General features: G+C 32.1%; 2 protein-coding genes across 2 annotated transcripts in view; both read left to right on the top strand.

Moving 5' to 3' along the window:
- The first annotated feature begins 279 nt into the window (after positions 1 to 279).
- Positions 280 to 12,632, top strand: LOC142222349 (uncharacterized). The gene is made up of 3 exons (XM_075292458.1): positions 280 to 283; positions 997 to 1,804; positions 12,509 to 12,632. Exons 1-3 carry the CDS (start codon positions 280 to 282, stop codon positions 12,630 to 12,632), a joined length of 936 nt encoding a protein of 311 aa, XP_075148573.1.
- The window catches only part of LOC142222363 (IDLSRF-like peptide), a 286,735-nt gene continuing 276,960 nt past the window's right edge, over positions 12,422 to 22,196 (top strand). The window contains exon 1 of the mRNA XM_075292482.1: positions 12,422 to 12,628. The gene's annotated coding sequence lies outside the window, so the exon portion shown is untranslated. The remainder of the gene's footprint in view (positions 12,629 to 22,196) is intronic.

Raw genomic sequence — 22,196 nt, forward strand, 5'->3', positions numbered from 1 at the left:
AGAATTCTTATAAATGGCGACAGAGCTAAAGATTAAATGTGTCCAATTTAGTTGATGGCAAAATAAATGGGATTTCTTTTTTACGTTGGCGTAAAATAATATTACCTGAATGACTGACCAGAACATATGGCTTTCTATGCAAAACTGATATTTGATTATTTTTTTTTTTTGCTTTTTTCTTGTCTTCTCCTTTTAGTTTAGAGGAGATGCTGCGTCAATCCAATATCTAACTATGTTTAGCAATTCATCTTACTTACGAGTTTCTCATATAGTAGAAGTATGAGTATGTATGTGAACTTAATTTTGCTTGAATCATTTGACAAACAATTTGCCTATCATATCCGGTTTCATCTCAAGGCTATAGACACAAATTGGGTTACATGGCTGCATTAGAGGTCATTTTCTAAAGCAAATATTTCCAGCTAATTTATCTTCGTATCCTACACATTTTTAGGCTTATATATGCAAAACCATCAGAAAATTACCCAACTATGTGGAGTTATGTTCACATGAAGATTGATTTTTTCCAGAGAGTACTATAGAAGGAGCTTAAGAGTTTTGGACACAAAATTTATAGAATATTAAAAAATTATTTTTTGTTTTAATTAAAACTGAACATTTTCTTTTAATGAAGTGTAAACAAAGGGAGTAAATTCCCACTAAATGTATATAGATGTTTTATTGATTTAAAATTCTTTTTAAATTATAAAAAAATACCTACTATAACTTGGAGTTTTAAACTCTCGTTTATTTGTACATACATTGCAAAAATAAAATGGAAAATTTTGTAAATGCGATATGTATTTGGAAGTTATTCTAAAGGCACTAATTTAAAAAAAAAATTTCTATAAAAATAAAATTTTAACAAAATTTTCTACAGAAATAAAATTTTGACAAAATTTTCCATAGAAATAAAATATTGACAAAATTTTCTATAGGCATCAAATTTTGACAAAACTTTCAATAGAAACAAACTTCCCTATTTGGACTCCATAGTACATCGGATAGGAAATGTACTAAAACTTGACTGGTATCAAAAACCCATAGCATCGCGTAGATTGATAAATTTCTATTCAAAACACCCAAGAAAGACAATAATTAATACAGCGACGAATTTCATTCGAAGAGTTTTAAATGTAAGTGATGAGGATTTCTACGAGAAAAACATCAAACGCATAGGAGACATTTTACATAAAAATGAGTTTCCAACTCGCAATATAAAACAATTAGTTAAATATGTAAAGGAGGACAAACTAACTCGATTGGAGGACCCGAAAAAGTATATTTCAGTCACATACATACCAGGCTTCACGGAAAGGCTGAAGAATTCAAATATATTTGACAAAGAAAAATTCCAGTTAGCTGAGAAGACACATCGCACAGTCAATGAACTTTATAGTAGGACGAAATCTAAGTTAAAAACGGAAGAAAAGTCGGATGTGGTTTATAAGATTAAATGCAACGGCGACGATTTGAACACATGTAATAAAATATATGTTGGCACAACAAAAACGAAACTTAAAACTAGACTATCAGGTCACAAATCTGACGTAAAGGCTATTGATCGTCCTTTGGAACAAAAAACTGCACTCGCTGCCCACTGTGCATTGACTGGACATAAACCAAATTTGACCCAAGTTGACATTTTAGCTGAAGAGAGACACCATAATAAGAGATTCACTTTAGAAATGCTACATATTATTGACGTTCCATCGGAGAAGAGACTTAATTACAAAACGGATACAGATGGATGCTCACACATATACAGGGATATCGTTATAAAAAGCAGAGATCGACAACGAAAGTTAGTCAGTAAGGTGTCATAAAACAGTAAAGTGCAATTTCACTCTGGTTTTATTTAATGTAATTATTACACACTTAAATATTTGTAATGTAAAAATAAAAATGTGATATTTTTGTTATATATTTGTTTAGTACCTGGCCTTGATGAAGATTGACGATGTCAAATCGAAATATTGGCTTCAACAAGGTAAAACTCGAATTAAAAACATCTGGAGTTTTTTCATTAATGACCTTGAGCTGGACTAAAACCAAAAATATGAAAAAATTTTTTGACAAAAATTTCAATAGAAATAAATTTTGATAAAATTTTCTATAGAAATACGAGAAATACGAGTAAAAGATTGACAAGTTTTCTATAGAAATAAAATTTTGACAAAATTTTCTACAGGAATAAAATTTTAACAAAATTTTCTATAGAAATAAAATTTTAATAAAATTTTCAATACAAACAAAATTTTGACAAAATTTTCAATACAAATAAAATTTTGACAAAATGTTCTATAGGTATCAATTTTTTATGCCCTCCACCATAGGTATATTAACTTTGTCATTCTGTTTGTAACACATCGAAATATTGCTCTAAGACCCCATAAAGTATATATATTCTGGGTCGTGGTGAAATTCTGAGTCGATCAGAGCATGTCCGTCCGTCCGTCCGTCTGTTGAAATCACGCTAACTTCCGAACGAAACAAGCTATCGACTTGAAACTTGGCACAAGTAGTTGTTATTGACGTAGGTCGGATGGTATTGCAAATGGGCCATATCGGTCCACTTTTACGTATAGCCCCCATATAAACGGACCCCCAAATTTGGTTTGCGAGGCCTCTAAGAGAAGCAAATTTCATCCGATCTGGCTGAAATTTGGTACATGATGTTAGTATATGGTCTCTAACAACCATGCAAAAATTGGTCCAGATCGGTCCATAATTATATATAGCCCCCATATAAACCGATCCCCAGATTTGGCTTGCGAAGCCTCTAAGAGAAGCAAATTTCATCCGATCCGGCTGAAATTTGGTACATGGTGTTAGTATATGATCTCTAACAACCGTGCAAAAATTGGTCCACATCGGTCCATAATTATATATAGCCCCCATATAAACCGATCCCCCGATTTGGCTTGCGAGGCCTCTAAGAGATGCAAACTTTATCCGATTCGGCTGAAATTTGGTACATGGTGTTAGTATATGGTCTCTAACAACCATGCAAAAATTGGTCCACATCGGTTCATAATTATATATAGCTCCAATATAAACCGATCCTCCGATTTGGCTTTCGGAGCCTCTAAGAGAAGCAAATTTCATCCGATCCGGCTGAAATTTGGTACATGGTGTTAGTATATGGTCTCTAACAACCATGCAAAAGTTGGTCCACATCGGTCCATAATTATATATAGCCCCCATATAAACCGATCACCACATTTGACCTCCGGAGCCTCTTGGAAGACCAAAATTCATCTGATTCAGTTGAAATTTGGTACGTGGTGTTAATATATGGCCTCAAACTCCCATGCAAAAATTGGTCGAAATCGGTCCATAGTTATATATAGCCCCCATATAAACCGTTCCCCAGATTTGACCTCCGGAGCCCCTTGGAAGAGCAAAATTCATCCGATTCGGTTGAAATTTGGTACGTGATGTTAGTATATGGTATCCAACAACCAAGCAGGAATTGGTTCATATCAGTCCATAATTATATATAGCACCCATATAAACCGATCCCCAGAGTTGACCTCCGGTGCCTTTTGGAGAAGCAAAATTCATCCGATCTGGTTGAAATTTTGTACGTGGTTAGTATATTATATTTAACTACCATGCCAAAAGTGGTCCATATCAGTCAATAATCATATATAGCCCCATATAAACCGATCCCGAGATTTGGCTTTGGAGCCACTGGGAGGAGCAAATTTCATCCGAGTCAGTTGAAATTTGGTACATTGTGCCAGTATATGGCCGTTAACAACCATGCCTAACTAGATCCATATCGGTCTATAGTTATATATAGCCCTCAGATAAATCGATCCCCAATCACACAAAAATTGGTCCATATCAATATTTGTATATAGCCCCCATATAAGCGACCCCCATATTTCAATTCTGGCTCCCTACGTACCGTGCAAAAGTCCATATCGATTCGTAATTATTTGTAGACATACCTACACATACTTTTTTTTGTCTAATGTATACCACGTATGGACTAACACACAATTTAGAAACTATTTAAGATATCACAACCCAAGTAATTCGATTGTGGCTGACAGTCTTTCGTAGAAGTTTCTACGCAATCCATGGTGGAGGGTACATAAGATTCGGCCTGGCCGAACTTACGGCCGTTTATACTTGTTTTTATACTCATCTCGTTTTTGGTGCATTCTGTATTAACCTAAGTTGTGTTTTTTTCGAATATTCTTCTCACATTCTTCAAATTATTGTTGACAGGTCCAAGAACGAATTGTTGTATATAAAGGTGGTAGGTGGGAGATGCATCACGTATCCTCTTGAAATTTGGTTGTTCCATTTGTTATTACTGCACTTTGCTGTTACTCTAGCAATATGTCTTCTTCCTTTACGAAAGAAATTTTTCTAATAAAATTTATCATTTTCCAAATATTTGCCATACGTTAAGGTACTAGAATATACTTTATAGTAAAGCTATAGTGAATATTATATATTTTGTTTTTCTATTTTCTTTACTTCTTGCATATGCATTTTACAACCAATGTGAATGTAGGTAAGGCTATAATTTTCTGAGGCAAATATTTCATATATATAATGTAAGATTTTTAAAACAAAAACTCATATTGAAGGTGAAAGGTATCAAATAAGCAAATAACAAAAAAAATATATATGGGGTGGTGGGAAAGGTATTGCATGGTAAACCTGTCAAGATGCCTTGGAGCAAGTGATGCATTTCATGGGAAATAGTTTTACATATGAAACGAAAAGGAAATACAATACTGGCAACTTAATATATATATCTTAAAGCATTTTCGCGATAAATTTACATTAAAAAGGAATTTAAATAATTTTTCATATCATAAAATAAAACATAAAATATGAATAAAAGTATATAAGATTATCCCTTAGTTTAAATGATGCATCCAATGAAGAGCTCTTATGAAATTCAATGGATATGATCGAAATGCACTAATTTTGAAGCGTAAATTGTATTTTAATTTTTGGGTTGTTTGCAGACCCCACACTGAAAAAAATATTGTCGTGAGGTCAAAGATTTCATGTCTTTAAAATACGAATACAATTTTTTTTTTAGCATAGAAGACGCATTTCTCTAAAATAAAGTTATTTTCCTTGTCCAAAAGTCGATAAACTTTTCAATGAAGTCGTATTGTCCTTATAATTAAGTGATTTGACTTAAAAATGGGTATCTTAACATGAAAGAAAAAATTTATAGGCTAAGGTCAACTTGACTTTAATAATTCAGAAAAATTCTTTAAATTTAATGAAATTGTCTTTAAATTAGTTGTCTTTTTGCATCTTGACTACAAAGCAAAAAATCGTTCAAATATAGGACATGTTTTTCAAAACTTTATTTTAAAGAAGTTTTTTACTTCAAACATAGCATAATTTCTACTGGAAGTCGAGTCCTAATTTGGAAAATAAAGTTGCCGTTAACTCGTTTTTAAAGGACTTTTATAGCATATGAAGAAAAAAAGCTGAGAAAGCGAAAAATTAAAATTTGCTTCCTAGAAGCAAGTACACAAAACCTAAATTTAAAAGAGAATTGTGTCTTAAAAGTATCCTTACTTGTATTCTCCGCTTCTTTGGCTCGGAATCAATACCAAATTTTTTAAAGTAAAGACAAAATCTTTGGAACCGAGTATGCTTTTTTTTCAGTGCATGCCTGAGAGACTTATTTTTATTGTTAAATATCATGTTAAATATCATATACTACCAACACGTACCAAATTTCAACCAGATCGGATGAATTTTGCTTCTCCAAAAGGCACCGGAGGTCAAATCTGGCGATCGGTTTATATGGGAGCTATATATAATTATGGACCGATAGGAACCAATTCCTGCATGGTTGTTGGATACCATATACTAACATCACGTACCAAATTTCAACCGAATGGGAAGAATTTTGCTCTTCCAAGGTGCTCCGGAGGTCAAATCTGGGGATCGGTTTATATGGGGCCTATATAATTATGGACCGATATCGACCAATTTTTGCATGGGTATTTGAGGCCATATACTAACATCACGTACCAAATTTCAACTGAATCAGATGAATTTTGGTCTTCCAAGAGGCACCGGAGGTCAAATCTGGCGATCGGTTTATATGGGAGCTATATATAATTATGGACTAATAGGAACCAATTCCTGCATGGTTGTTGGATACCATATACTAACATCACGTACCAAATTTCAACCGAATGGGAAGAATTTTGCTCTTCCAAGGTGCTCCGGAGGTCAAATCTGGGGATCGGTTTATATGGGGCCTATATAATTATGGACCGATATCGACCAATTTTTGCATGGGTGTTTGAGGCCATATACTAACATCACGTACCAAATTTCAACTGAATCAGATGAATTTTGGTCTTCCAAGAGGCTCCGGAGGTCAAATCTGGTGATCGTTTTATATGGGGCCTATATATAATTATGGACCGATATGGACCAATTTTTGCATGGTTGTTAGAGACCATATACTAACATCACGTACCAAATTTCAGCCGGATCGGATTAAATTTGCTTCTCTTAGAGGCCTCGCAAGCCAAATCGGGGGATCGGTTTATATGGGGGCTATATATAATTATGGACCGATGTGGACCAATTTTTGCATGGTTGTTAGAGACCATATACTGACACCATGTACCAAATTTCAGCCGGATAGGATGAAATTTGCTTCTCTTAGAGGCCTCGCAAGCCAAATCGGGGGATCGGTTTATATTGGGGCTATATATAATTATTGACCGATGTGGACCAATTTTTGCATGGTTGTTAGAGACCATATACTGACACCATGTACCAAATTTCAGCCGGATCGGATGAAATTTGCTTCTCTTAGGGGCCTCGCAAGCCAAATCGGGGGATCGGTTTATATGGGGGCTATATATAATTATGGACCGATGTGGACCAATTTTTGCATGGTTGTTAGAGATCATATACTAACACCATGTACCAAATTTCAGCCGGATCGGATGAAATTTGCTTCTCTTGGAGGATTGGCGAGCCAAATTTGGGGGTCCGTTTATATGGGGGCTATACGTAAAAGTAGACCGATATGGCCCATTTGCAATACCATCCGACCTACATCAATAACAACTACTTGTGCCAAGTTTCAAGTCGATAGCTTGTTTCGTTCGGAAGTTAGCGTGATTTCAACAGACGGACGGACGGACGGACGGACATGCTCAGATCGACTCAGAACCACGACCCAGAATATATATATACTTTATGGGGTCTTAGAGCAATATTTCGATGTGTTACAAACGGAATGACAAAGTTAATATACCCCCTATCCTATGGTGGAGGGTATAAAAATCATACGCGCTGGGATTTGAACCTCTGACGTTTTACTTTTTACTTCCATGGAAGTGAAAAGGTTTTGCAAATTACAAGAATTTTTATTTTTTTGTTGATTTTTAATGAAAAAAATATATTTATACGAAAATATATGCCAACGATGTATAGCCTAACAAAATAATTTCTTAGAAAAATATGTAATAAAAAATTACCACTGATAAGATTGGAACCAGCGTTCTTTATTGTTTCATTCATAATAATTAAGAACATTTCAGGAAGTAGTTAGAATGGTGTCATATTAGGTTCATATCACACAACATTTGAATAGACGTTTTGATACATCGTGTTCAATGGCGTTTGTGCCTGAGTGTGCTAAGACGTTCTGTTATGGTGCCAACAGACCCAGGATCAAACCCCGATGGAAGCGAAGAAGTTTTTCAATATGTAAAAATTACATAATAAGAAAATAAAAGTGTAAAAAAACACTGACAAAAATAAAAAGTGAAATTTAAAAAAAAAAATGTTTTTTATTTTCTTTAATTTATTTTCCTTAATTACTTCTTCCAAATGAACTTCTAAAGCAATTTAAAGGATCCAAAATGGAGCACTTTCGTCCTATGACAAGCCCATTGGAGATGATCCAATGAAATTGCACTACTTCCGGATCACAAATTGAGGATCCAAACTACTTTTTTGGAAGTTCTTTTTTTGCCGAGTAGTTAACATGGTTGGCCTGTCGCAAATTGTGACTTTTGCGACGTACGTTTAAGACGGTACGATACGAGTATGTGACGTCTAGGACGTCTACAACTTTGCGACAGTCGCAGACCTAAAAAAACTTTGATACCGACCATCTCTGGTAGTTAAATGTGTCGACTTAAAAACGGGTATCTTTACATATGATTGGAGCCATCCAAAGGTAGGAGACTGTAGATGGGCTACAGTCCCTTACCTATGGTACAAGAAATTAAAGATTAATTCACTTTTACATGTATGAGGATTCTAACGATATGGTTTTCATATCTAATATAGATCAATTAGCATAAAAGCAAAAGATCAAAATACATTTGTAAACTTGTAAACAATAAAATAAATACAAAATATTGGCTATATTAAAAAAAGTTAAGGTAAACTATAAATTTATTTTTACCATACAAATTCCTTCGATAAACTGTCGGAAAATTGTTCCTGATTATGGACATTAATAGATCAATTTTCTTATTTGGTATTCAAAAAACGATATGAAGCTACTAATCATAATAACTAATCACTGAAAGCTACTAGAATAATTAAATTAATTTGACATTAAAAAGACAGCAATGTCATTTGGGAATATTCGGGAAAAAATAATAATCTTTCGAATAATTAATTTAACTTTGTACATAAAAACCATGTCCTCTTACCTTTTACGTGTAATGTGTAAAACGTTTCACGTAGGTGCTAGTTCGATTTCACAGGAGGTGGTCCTAATTGAGTGAAATGTTGTGATATTTTGCTTGCGTGGGTTTCACTATGGGTTGGCCTATCTACAAACCTGAAATATTGCTCTCTTTGTCGTGGTACAACTGTATTGAAATGTGACCATAAATTTGAAGCCCCATCTTCAGCCACAAAAACTTTAGAGGAAATCGCAGAAAATGTTAATACTGGGTGATTGTGAAGTATTTGCAGAATGTAGTTGAGGTGGTTGAGGTGAAGGATAAGATGACAAACAACTTGTTGTTCCGCTCAATTAAATCGAATAACATAGCCTAGCCAAGAGCGTTGTGTGGATATTTTTTTTTTGGATTGTGGTAAATGTCATAATGTGTCCCAAAATTATGTGTGGGAGTCTCATTTAGGGGAAATGCTAAAAAGGAAATGTGCGAGAGAGAGAGAGAGAGAGAAAGAGCGAAAGCCCAATCAGGGATGGAAAATGCAGCACTTTAGTACTTTTTACTTTTTCAGTACCGTAGTACCCCGCGAATGATTCAGTATCTCTTGTGTATAGATTTTTGCTTCCTAAAATAATGCGAACCATTATAGTCACGGAAGAAACTTGAGACAAAGATAATCCACCAACGTTTGGAGAAAATCGTACCAAAAATTCTAAAAACAATTTTAACTTGGAAAAATTTATTTCGTCATAAAGTTTCGTCAAAATTTTATTTATAGAGAAAGTTTTGTCAAAATTTTATTTCTATAGAAAATTGTGTCAACATTTTATTTCTATAGAAAATTTTGTCAAAATTTTATTTCTATAGAAAATTTTTTCAAAATTTTATTTCTATAGAAAATTTTGTCAAACTTTTATTTCTATAGAAACTTTTGTCAAAATTTTATTTCTATAGAAAATATTGCCAAAATTTTATTTCAATAGAAAATTTTCTCAAAATGTTATTTCTATAGAAAATTTTGTCAAAATTTTATTTCTATACAAAAATTTTGTAAAACTTTTATTTCTATAGAAAATTTTGTCAAAATTTTATTTCTATAAAAAATTTTGGCAAAATTTTATTTCTATAGAAAATTTTATCAAAATTTTATTTCTATCGAATATTTTGCAAAAATTTTATTTCTACAGAAAATTTTGCCAAATTTTTATTTCTATAGAAAATTTTGTCAAAATTTTAGTTCTATAGAAAATTTCGTCAAAATTTTATTTCTATTCAAAAATTTTGTCAAAATTTTATTTCTATGAAAAATTTTGTCAAAATTGTATTTCTATAGAAAATTTTGGCAAAATTTTATTTCTATAGAAAATTTTATTTCTATAAAAAATTTTATCAAAATTTTATTTCTATAGAAAATTGTCGCAAAATTTTATTTCTATAGAAAATTTTGTTAAAATTTTTATTTCTATAAAAAAGTTTTATTTCTATAGAAAATTTTCTCAAAATTTTATTTCTATAAATTTTGTCAAAATTTTATTTCTATAGAAAATTTTGGCAAAATTTTATTTCTATAGAAAATTTTGGCAAAATTTTATTTGTATAGAAAATTTTCTCAAAATTTTATTTCTATAGAAAATTTTATCAAAATTTTATTTCTATAAAAAATTTTATCAAAATTTTATTTCTATAGAAAATTTAGGCAACATTTTATTTCTATGGTAAATTTTGGCAAAATTTTATTGCTATAGAAAAATTTAGCAAAACTTTATTTCTATAGAAATTTTGTTAAATTTTATTTCTATAGAAATTTTGTTAAAATTTTATTTCTATAGAAAAATTTTTCAAAATTTTATTTCTATAGAAAATTTTGTCAATTTGTTTTCTATAGAAAATTTTGTCAACATTTTTTTTCTACAAAAAATTTTGTCAAAATTTTATTTCTATAGAAAATTTTGGCAAAATTTTATTTCTATGGTAAATTTTGCAAAATCTATTGAAATAAAATTTTGACAAAATTTTCTATAAACAAAAAAGTTCTACAAAATTTTCTATAGAAATAAAATTTTGACAAAATTTTATTTCTATAGAAAATTGTGTCAAAATTGTATTTCTATATAAGATTTTGCCAAGCTTTTATTTCTATAAAAAATTTTGTCAAAATTTTATTTCTATAGAAAATTTTGTCAAAATTTTTTTTCTGTAGAAAATTTTGGCAAAATTTTTCTTCTATAGAAAAATTTGGCGAAATTTTATTTCTGTAGAAAATTTTGGCAAAATTTTATTTCTATAGAAAATTCTGGCAAAATTTTATTTCTATAGAAAATTTTGGCAAAATTTTATTTCTATAGAAAATTTTGGCAAAATTTTATTTCTATAGAAAATTTTGTTAAAATTTTACCTCTATAGAATATTTTGCAAAAATTTTATTTCTATAGAAAATTTTGCCAAATTTTTATTTCTACAAAAAATTTTGCCAAATTTTTATTTCTACAGAAAATTTTCTCAAAATGTTATTTCTATAGAAAATTTTCTCAAAATTTTATTTCTATAGAAAGTTTTGGCAAAATTTTATTTCTATGGTAAATTTTGGCAAAATTTTATTTCTATAGAAAAACTTAGCAAAACTTTATGTCTATAGAAATTTTCTCAAAATTTGATTTCTATAGAAATTTTGTTAAAATTTTATTTCTATAGAAAATTTTGTCAAAATTTTATTTCAATAGAAAATTTTGTCAAAATTTTACTTCTATAGAAAATTTTCTCAAAATTTTATTTCTATGGAAAATGTTGGCAAAATTTTATTTCTATAGAAAATTTTGTCAAAATTGTATTTCTATGGAACATTTTGTCAAAATTTTATTTCTATAGAAAATTTCGTCAAGATTTTACTTATATAGAAAATTTTGTCAAAATTTTATTTCTATAGAACATTTTGGCAAAATTTAATTTCTGTAGAAAATTTTGTCAAAATTTTATGTTTATAGAAAATTTTGGCAAAATTTTATTTCTATAGAAAATTTTGCCAAAATTTTATGTTTATAGAATATTTTGTCAAAATTTTATTTCTATAGAAAATGTTTGTCAAAATTTATTTCTATAGAAAATTTTGTCAAAATTTGATTTCTATAGAAAATGTTGTGAAAATTTTATTTCTATAGAAAATGTTGCCAAAATTTTATTTCTACCAATCTACCAAATTCTACCAACCGTGATTGTAATACGACGGTAGTCTTTGTACAATTAAAAAAATTAAAATTTGAGGAGTTGAAAAACAAAATTTTATTTGTTTTAAAATTCAGGGAACTCTTGACAATAATTTTCCAATGGAATTTTTGTTGAAATTTAATGAAAAGTATTTTTTCGCTCAAAAAAATACCTTTTTTGTACATTCTTAAAAAATGTATTTTCCAACCCTAATACCAATACAATAAAATAAATGTGATGAGAGAACTCTAAAAGAGAGTCTGTAATAGAGCGAACTTGAGTAAAAGCTCTTGTTGTCCTACAGCAAGGAAACAGGTGTGTCTCTTCGAAACAAAAAAAAAAGCTAACAACCAGCCCTGCCTCCTTTAAATCCTTCAAAGGTCGTGTTAAACAAACATACCACCAACAACACCCCCATATAGGCCAGCAACAATTTCTTCCCTCTTCGTACGGACCAAAATACCACCACACAAAACGAAAACATAGCATTAACATCATCAACGACTATATTAACTTGCAGAAAAGCTCAAAAGGCTTCAGTCGAGTTTTGAACATTCACTCTGTCAGAGGTTTTCTTTTTCTCCTTGAAACGATATTAAGAAGAAAACCCATCATTCACCCTAATAAACTCTCACCCTAAGAGCTAAAGAGAAATTGCCATGGACAAACAGTCAACAAATATTTATTAAAGTTATAAGGCAAAAAGTGGAAGAAGACAAAGTGAAAGTGAAATTGAAAGTGACGACAGCTCGCACTCAAATGTAATTTTCAATAATTTTATAAAATATATACTAAACATCTATTGGCTTTGAGAATATATAAAATATATATTTGTATGTAAATATAAAACAAGTGTATAGTTTCGTTTGATTTCTAAAAAAACTAAAACCCCTAAGTGTAATCATTTGAATAAATTTTGTAAAATGACCTTACAAATAAAAATCCATTACTTGGTGTTATCCTTAAAGTATACTACAGTTTTTAAACATAAAAACAATGGAATGTCAGAATTTTATAACAAACAATTTTGCTAAATGACAGTGACATAAAACAATAAAAACCAAAAACATATTTATGTTGGAAAATAATAAATTTGGAAATCCATAAAAAAAACTCACGTTTAAAAAATTCTAAAAAATATATATATAATCAATTGGAAAAATAACTTTTCAGCCTAAAAATATACTATCAGTATTTGATAGATGTTTATTTTACTTTTCTCTAAAATTTTATTTATATTTTACTATCATAAATCAAATAATATAAATATGGAATATAAGTGAGCAAGTTTGGAAAAATTATTTGGTGAAAATGGGAAATGAAAATCCCTATCAAAATAAATTTTTATGTCCATATTCAAAACAATATACTGACCGTTGATCGAAGGAATTTTGTATGGTAAAAGTAGGTTTAAAATTAACTGTTTTGAATATGGAAGCTATTGAGTTTACATAGACTTTTTATCGACATTTGCTTAGTTCAATTACAATTTTTAAATGGAATATAAATTAGATTTTTTCATGTTTATTTGCATTCCAATTATAATTAATGCAAATTAATTATTGCGATTATAAATGTGTCTTAAAAGGAGAGGATAGGATTTTTTAGTTTTCGTTTTATCTCTTTATACATTATACAAAAAATTCTTAGCAGAACTGTTTTAATTGTTATCCTCATAATAACCACCAAGTTGTTTGTTATTAATTATATGGGCAATAGAGTGAAGTAGGGAAGAAATGAATTTTAAAATGCTCAACTAATTAACGTTTTTACCGACGGTTTCTAAAAAACTCGAAAAGTCCATTTCATTTCCTTGGGAATATTTAAAAAGTGATACAAAAATTGCCATGCTCAAAACATCATCTCAAAGTGATATATATATATTTTTTTTTTAATAAAAGGGGGCACTAAAAGTTTCACTCTTTCTCAAACTGAAAAAAAAAAATTAGGAACTCAATTCATTTTTGTAAGACTTCATATAAAATTGTGATTAATTTTTGAAATTTCTTCTAGCAATTTTCATTTCATAGAAAAGTCCACAGAGTAGCTTAGGTTTCTACAGCATACTTTCAGGTGTTATGAGTCAGCTTGAAAATCCTGCGGTATGAGTAAGGAAAAGACTCGATAATATAGTGCGGGATTTTAAAAACAATTCATTTTGTAAGACTTCATATAAAATTGTGATTCATTTTTGAAATTTCATCTAGTAATTTTCATTTCATAGAAAAATCCACAGAGTAGCTTAGGATTCTACTGCATATTTTCAGGCGTTATGTGTCAGCTTGAAAATCCTGTGGTATGAGAAAGGAAAAGACTCGATAATATAGTGCGGGATTTTAAAAACTCTATTATTGGCCATAAAAAAGTTTACAAATATTTCTTACAATGAGATACCCATACTCAGATTTTTAAGATCAATTCACGGTTTTTTTAGGCAATTATCTTCCTTTAGAAAAGCCTTCAAATGGTCTTCATCGAATTCTGGAGGTCGTCTCCTTCAAGGTATTTTTGTGGAGTAGACACACCTACGGACGTCGGAAATATTATCGGGTGACCCAGATAAGAAAAAGACTGGAGAACTATTCAAGGAGAGTAGGAGGACCGTCAGGAGGACCGAATGATCGGGTACCCAAAATTGAGAGCACATCTGTGCCGAATAGGTGCAGCAGAGGATGGATGTAGAACGTGATTTTTTAGAATGATGAGACCTTGAAACACTAACAGAAGTTAGAGCGCACAAAACGCCGAATACTGTCATACGCGTATGTCAGCCGACATTGGAAAGGGCAGCCCCAATCCTCTTTTGAACCTAACATAACGAAGACTTGTTCTCTGTATACCCTGCAAACAAAAATTTTTTCTGATATATTTAGCACCAAATGATCTCCAGACTTTTGCAGAATTCGGGGCCCAATTCTCGTGGTATCCATATATACGAAACCTTTTCAATGCAAATGAACCGTTTTTCGAATAAAATGACACTCTTTTTAAATGAAATGAAATGTTTTGCTATTGCATATCAAATGAGTCGATGTAGAATATATTCAACTTTGACATCCTATTTTCATTTCATTTATAATCACAAACTAATATATACTAATAAATAAAAAAATATAATTAATTTTGATTTTTTTGTATATTAATACAAAATAGTTTATAAGATTAACGTACTTTTCCAAATATATGAATTGTTGCTTGTTGCCAAAAGTCTCTACAAAAGCCTATAAGGCGCAGAGACGGAAAATTTTTTCATATATTATTTATGAAATGAAACTTCCACAAAAAAAAATACGTATATATTCAGTTCTTGACCGGTATATATAGGGAAGAAATAATTACGAACCGATATGAACTTTTGTGCTGTAATTATAGAGCCATAATTGAAATATGGGGGTCGCTTTATATGGCGGCTATATACAACTATGAACACAAGTCTACCAAAAATGGCATATTTTTTGCTGTTTGGTAGATTGGTAGAATTCTTGATGTTTTGGAAGATTTTGCAAACTATTCCTCTCCAACTATGAAATGCTTCATAAATTTTCCATAGAAATAACATTTTGACAAAATTTTCAACAGAAATAAAATTCTGACAAAATTTTCTAAAGAAATAAAATTTCGACAAAATTTTCTATAGAAATAAATTTTTGACAAAATTTTGTATAGAAATTATATTTTGACAAAATTTCCTAAAGACATAAAATGTTGCAAAAATTTTCTATAGAAATAAAATTTTGATAAAAATTTTCTAAAAGAAATATAAAATTTTAACAAAATTTGCTATGGCAATAAAATTTTGGTAGAATTTTGGTATGGTTATCGGCCATACACTAGCCAAATGTACCAAATTTTAACCGGATCGGATGAATTTTGCTCCTCCAAGAGGCTCCGAAGGTCAAATCTGGGAATCGGTTTATATGGGGGATAGATATAATTATGGACCGATGTGGACCAATTTTTGTGTGGTTGTTGGAGACCATATACTAACACCACGTACCAAATTTCAGCCGGATCGGATGAATTTTGCTCCTCCAAGAGGCTCCGAAGATCAAATCTGAGGATCGGTTTATATGGGGGATATATATAATTATAGACCGATTTGGACCAATTTTTGTGTGGTTGTTAGATACCATATACCAACATCATATACCCAATTTCATCCGGGTCGGATGCTTCTCTTTGAGGCTCCGCAAGCCAAATTTCGGGATCGGCTTATATGGGGGCTATATATAATTATAGACCGTTGTGGACCAATTTTTGCGTGGTTGTTAGAGACCATATAGCAACACCATGTACAAAATTTCACCCAGATCTGATAAAATATGCTTCTCTTAGAGGCTCCGCTAGCCAAATCTGGGGGTCCGTTTATATGGGGGCTATACGTAAAAATGAACCGATATGGCCCATTTGCAATACCATCCGACCTACATCGGTAACAACTATTTGTGCCAAGTTTCAAGTCGATAGATTGTTTCGTTCGGAAGTTAGCGTGATTTTAACAGACGGACGGACATGCTTGGATCGACTCACCACAATCCAGAATATATATACTTTAGAGCAGTATTTCGATCTGTTACAAACGGAATGACAAAGTTAATATACCCTATGGTGGAGGGTATAAAAATTAATAGTATCGATTAATTTTTTAATTGGATCAATTAATTTTTTATTTGACTTTCAATTAAATTTTTTAATTGATACTATCATTTCTGTGAATGAAAACATTTCAATTAAAAAATTATTTGATAATTTAATTTCGTGATTGAATCAGAAAACATTTTGTTGTGTGTATGGATTCATTTAATTTGAAAAAAGGTTTCATTTAAATTGTAAAAGGTTTCATTTTCTTTGCAAAAGCATTCACTTGCCGAACAAAAAAAAAATGTTTCTGTGGTTGTTTATCTTCTCTCTGTAATTATAGTGATTTCATATTCAGTTAGGCTTTCGCTTTTCCAAATCCGAATTGCAGGGCCTCACGCTTGACACCTGCCATCAGATTTTGTACAGCCACCTTGTCCACCTTCTTCGCCGCAGAAAGCCAGTTTGCCTTGAACTGCTGCTCGTCCTTAGCTGTTTTTTGGTCTTCTTTAGGTTCCGCTTGACAATAGTCCAGTATTTCTCAATTGGGCGGAGCTCTGGCGTGTTGGGAGGGTTCTTGTCCTTGGGAACCACCTGCACGTTGTTGGCGGCGTACCACTCCATGGCCTTTTTACCATAATGGCAAGATGCCATATCCGGCCAAAATAGTACGGAACAACCGTGTTTCTTCAGGAAAGGCAGCAGACGTTTATTCAAACACTCTTTCACGTAAATTTCTTGGTTGACAGTCCCGGAAGCTATGAAAATGCTGCTTTTCAAGCCACAGGTACAGATGGCTTGCCAAACCAGATATTTCTTTGCGAACTTTGACAGTTTTATGTGCTTGAAAATATCTGCTACCTTTCCCCTTCCTTTTGCCGTATAAAACTCCTGTCCCGGAAGCTGCTTGTAGTCGGCTTTGACGTAGGTTTCGTCGTCCATTACCACGCAGTCAAACTTCGTCAGCATCGTCGTGTACAGCCTCCTGGATCACGCTTTGGCCGTCGTATTTTGTTTATCATCGCGATTTGGTGTCACTACCTTCTTGTAAGTCGATAGTCCGGCTCGTTTTTTTGGCTCGATGCACGGTTGTAGACGATATACCCAGCTTATTTGCGGCATCTCGGAGAGAGAGGTTAGGGTTTCGCTTGAAACTAGCGGCCAAAACAGTACGGAACAACCGTGTTTCTTTAGGAAAGGCAGCAGACGTTTATTCAAACACTCTTTCACGTAAATTTCTTGGTTGACAGTCCCGGAAGCTATGAAAATGCTGCTTTTCAAGCCACAGGTACAGATAGCTTGCCAAACCAGATATTTCTTTGCGAACTTTGGCAGTTTTAGGTGCTTGAAAATATCTGCTGCCTTTCCCCTTCCTTTTGCCGTATAAAACTCCTGTCCCGGAAGCTGCTTGTAGTCGGCTTTGACGTAGGTTTCGTCGTCCATTACCACGCAGTCAAACATCGTCAGCATCGTCGTGTACAGCCTCCGGGATCGCGTTTTGGCCGTCGTATTTTGTTTATCATCGCGTTTTGGAGACACTACCTTCTTGTAAGTCGATAGTCCGGCTCGTTTTTTGGCTCGATGCACGGTTGTAGACGATACACACAGCTTATTTACGGCATCTCGGAGAGAGAGGTTAGGGTTTCGCTTGAAACTACCGGCAACTCTCTTTGTCGTCTCAGCGGCTTCCGGTTTTCGATTTCCCCCCGATCCAGACTTCCTGGCTGTCGACAAACGTTCCCCAAACACTTTAATTACATTTGTAACGGTTGATTTGGTCGATTTGGCCAGCTTTGCGTGCGAGTAGCTCGGATTTTCGCGATGCGCGAGCAAAATTTTGATACGCTGCTCTTCTTGCTTGGACGGCATTTTGACAACTGAAGAGTGCATTCCAAAATCAAAATAGGAGCAACATTCTACACAAACACACACCTTCAAAATGAGGGGTGTTCAGGTTTTTTAAATGCAAAATTGAAAGAAATACGTCAAGTTTATATTGACCAAATTTTGACCGTATCACCCTTTATTTTAATTGAAACAAAATATTGTATAGAAAATATAATTGACAATTTCGTTCGGAAATAATTAGTTTCATACTATCTCTCTGGTTCATTTAGCTCAAATCTATAGAAAAATTCAACTATGACTATAATTGGAAAATGCATAAGAAATTATAAACTCATGTAAAATTACTAGAAATTCATTTCATCTAAAGAAAAAAATAATTATAAATAACTAAAGAATAACACTATAATTAATTGATAGCCAAAATTAAACAATTAATTGAGTTTTTTTCGACCAAAATCAATTGAATTTTTAATTGTGCCAATTAAAAAAATTAATTGAAAGTGCCAATTTTTTAATCAAGTATATTTTAATTAATTCTGTGATTGATACTATCATATTCGTGATGGCAAAAGTTTCAATTAAAAAATTAATTGGATCAATTAATTTGTAATGTACTAAAAATCTTGAATGGGAAAATTTTGTTTGTGTGTCTGACCCTTGGTTAGGGATTGGTTATAAAAAGATGTCTCTTGTCATTGAGCTGATCATAGAAACGAGTAGCACTCATTGATTTGAGAAAACTTCACTACCTTAGTGACTTAATAAAACCTAAATTATAAAAAAAAATTAACAACAAAAACCAACCTTGTTAGTATATGTTAAAACCTCGCTTCGTAGAAAAATGTTGTACTCTGTTTACAAGGTGTCCATACAACAGCATATAGCTGGTTATAAAAAATACAAATTTATTTACAAAATATCTTATCTATATTAGTACTCTGTAAAACAAAATGTTTCCCTTTTGGTCGAAAGTCATATTTTGTTATTTTTGTAAATTTTATTTTATGCCACAACACATTACTGTTGAACAAAACTCTTTCAATAAAATAAAAATTTATGACCACCTGGCCTCCATTAAAGGAAAACAGTAGAAACTTTTTTCCATAAACAAAATGACAAGTGTAGCAGTTTGTAGCGTGCAACCAAAGTCCAATGAAAAAAAAAAAAAACAATGAAATCAAAAAACAAAACGCACTTTTTCTACCTTATGCCAAAATGAAAATCCCAAATTAAGCTTAGCATATCGTAAATTCTTTCATAGCCATTCCACCATACATAAATTTTAACAACTTCGTCGTTAACAATCTTATACAAAATTTTATTGGGGAAACAACGAAAGGTATAACTTTAAACGTAACAAAAAGAAAGCATAAGCTGAAAAAAAAAACTTAGAAACCTCCTACTAAAATATTTCCATATTTCATCATAGCTTTTCATTGGAATTGGAATTGGGTTTTGGGAAAAATTGCCATAACCATAGAATGTGTAAAGTAATGTACACTGAAAAAAATATTTACATGATATTATTAAAGATTAAGCAACTAAAATTTTAGGATGCACAATTTACAAAATACAGTCGAAGCTCGGTTTTACGAACGATATATTGTGAGGCCCTTTCGTTATTTAGAAAAAATCGTTAAATCGCAATTTACAAAATACAGTTGAAGCTCGGTTTTACGAACGATATATTGTCAGGCCCTTTCGTTATTTTGAAAAATTCGTTAAATCGAACAAGAATTTAAAATGTTAACTTACATTGAAAATCGTAGTTTTTTTTACCATATAAGAAACAATTCATAAGTAGTTGGCAAAATTAAAGTTCTACAGAGGCACTTAAAAAAATGAATTGATGAATTTGATATATCTAGGATAAGTTCAAATTGGATGCAAGTTTCGCTGTCTCATAAGGGGCTATATATACACGCAAAAAATAATTCTTTCCTCCCAAACGAAATTTTAGACAAACAAAGTTCGTTTCTCATTTGCTTTTCGCTGTAAGGAAGTGTATTTGGAAGAAAAGTATATACTTTTTGTGATAAACGTTTATTCTTTTCCAGGATGTAAAAACAATTTCATAAAGACTAACACAAAAAAAAAAAAAAAAAAAACATTGTTTTCTTGCTAATTGCATTTTCCCTCACATCTTTCTCACATCCACGAGGTTTTTTAGTTCCTAACAACTTTTCCTATAATACCAACAATGTAGAAGAAATTATACGATTTAATAAATTTTAAAATTTTTAAAATTTCGATTCGCCTGAACGGAGAATCGAACCGTGGACCATGCACTTTGTAAGCCAACCCACTAACCACTGAGCTATGTACCTGTTATGGTCATCAATAGATAATTATCCATATAAGTTATATTTATATAGCATAGCTTGCGGCGTGGACTGTGTTGTAGTTTCAAAAATAACTTTTTTATTGAAAAAATAAAAATTTTGTAACAAACGAATTTTTTTGGTGATAAAAGTTTAAAATTTTGGAAGCAATTAAAAAACTCTAACAAACGAAAAACGTTTTCGGTACACGTTTTCCAAGCGTTTTTTTTTCTTTGCGTGTACCCATGACAATATTCGCCTTAATGTGTACCCGGTTTCAAGCTGGGCCAAGGATAGCTAGAGTTCATAGTAACATCCTAACACGTTCCACATACACCATTGTTCACTGATTCCTGTTCCGCATATATGTTATGTACTCTCAACGCTAGATTCCCGTTTCGATCAAACACTAAAAAAGATTTCCAACGGTAGTTTATCCCTCTCAGTAATGATGCTGACATTCCTGTGTATTTCATAGTTTCTCTTCTGCTATAAGGAGGAGGTTTCTCCTTGTCATTGAGCTAAATAGAGAATCGCGAAGCTCTCATTAATACGAGAGAAGTTCACCACCTGTGGTATCACAAAAGACTGAGTAGCTCCTTAGACTATTCAGTCAGTGTTGCTAGTATTTTACCGGCTCTTGTCCCCAAATTATGATGTTTTCGTCCCCATTTTAATCCCCAATTTAAAATTAGATTCCTCACAAAAATCTCCAATACATTTTTGACATTTTTATACCCTTCACCACTACCGTGGTACAGGGTATAATAAGTTTGTGCATTTGTATGTAACGCCAAGAAGGAAAAGTCTGAGACCCATCGTTTGGTATACCGATCGTCTTAGAATTAAATTCTGAGTCGATTTAGCGATGTCCGTCTGTCTGTCTGTCTGTCTGTCTGTCTGTCCGTCTGTCTGTCTGTTGATGTATTTTTGTGTGCAAAGTACAGCTCGCAGTTTTAGTCCGATTGTCCTAAAATTTGGTATAGGGTCCTGTTTCGGCTCAGAGACGATCCCTATTGATTTTGGAAAAAATCGGTTCAGATTTAGATATAGCTGCCATATATATTTTTCACCGATCTGGTCATAATTGGCGTGTATATCAACCGATCTTCTTCAAATTCCGTACACCCGAATATTTTATGAGTCTCGAAAAACTTGCAAAATATCAGCCAAATCGGTTCAGATTTAGATATAGCTCCCATATATAGCTTTCGCCCGATTTACACTCATTTGCCCACAGAGGCCAAGTTTTTGCTCCGATTTAGTTGAAATTTTGCACAGGGAGTAGAATTAGCATTGTAGCTATGCGTGTCAAATTTGGTTGAAATCGGTTCAGATTTAGATATATCTCCCATATATAGCTTTCGCCCGATTTACACTCATATGACCACAGAGGCCAATTTTTAACTCCGATTTAGTTGAAATTTTGCAAAGGGAGTAGAATTAGCATTGTAGCTATGCGTGCCAAATTTGGTTGACATCGGTTCAGATTTAGATTTAGCTCCCATATATATGTTTTTCTGATTTCGAAAAATGGTCAAAATACCAACATTTTCCTTGTAAAATCGCCACTGCTTAGTCG

This window comes from Haematobia irritans, chromosome 1 (genome assembly GCF_050003625.1).
Source record: "Haematobia irritans isolate KBUSLIRL chromosome 1, ASM5000362v1, whole genome shotgun sequence".
Classification (NCBI taxonomy): domain Eukaryota; kingdom Metazoa; phylum Arthropoda; class Insecta; order Diptera; family Muscidae; genus Haematobia; species Haematobia irritans.

What these genes read in the sequence shown, in the direction of transcription:
- LOC142222349 (XM_075292458.1), top strand. An exon ending in AGCAGAGATCGACAACGAAA is followed by an intron (nt 1,805 to 12,508) that starts GTTAGTCAGTAA and finishes TCTCACCCTAAG; the next exon opens with AGCTAAAGAGAAATTGCCAT.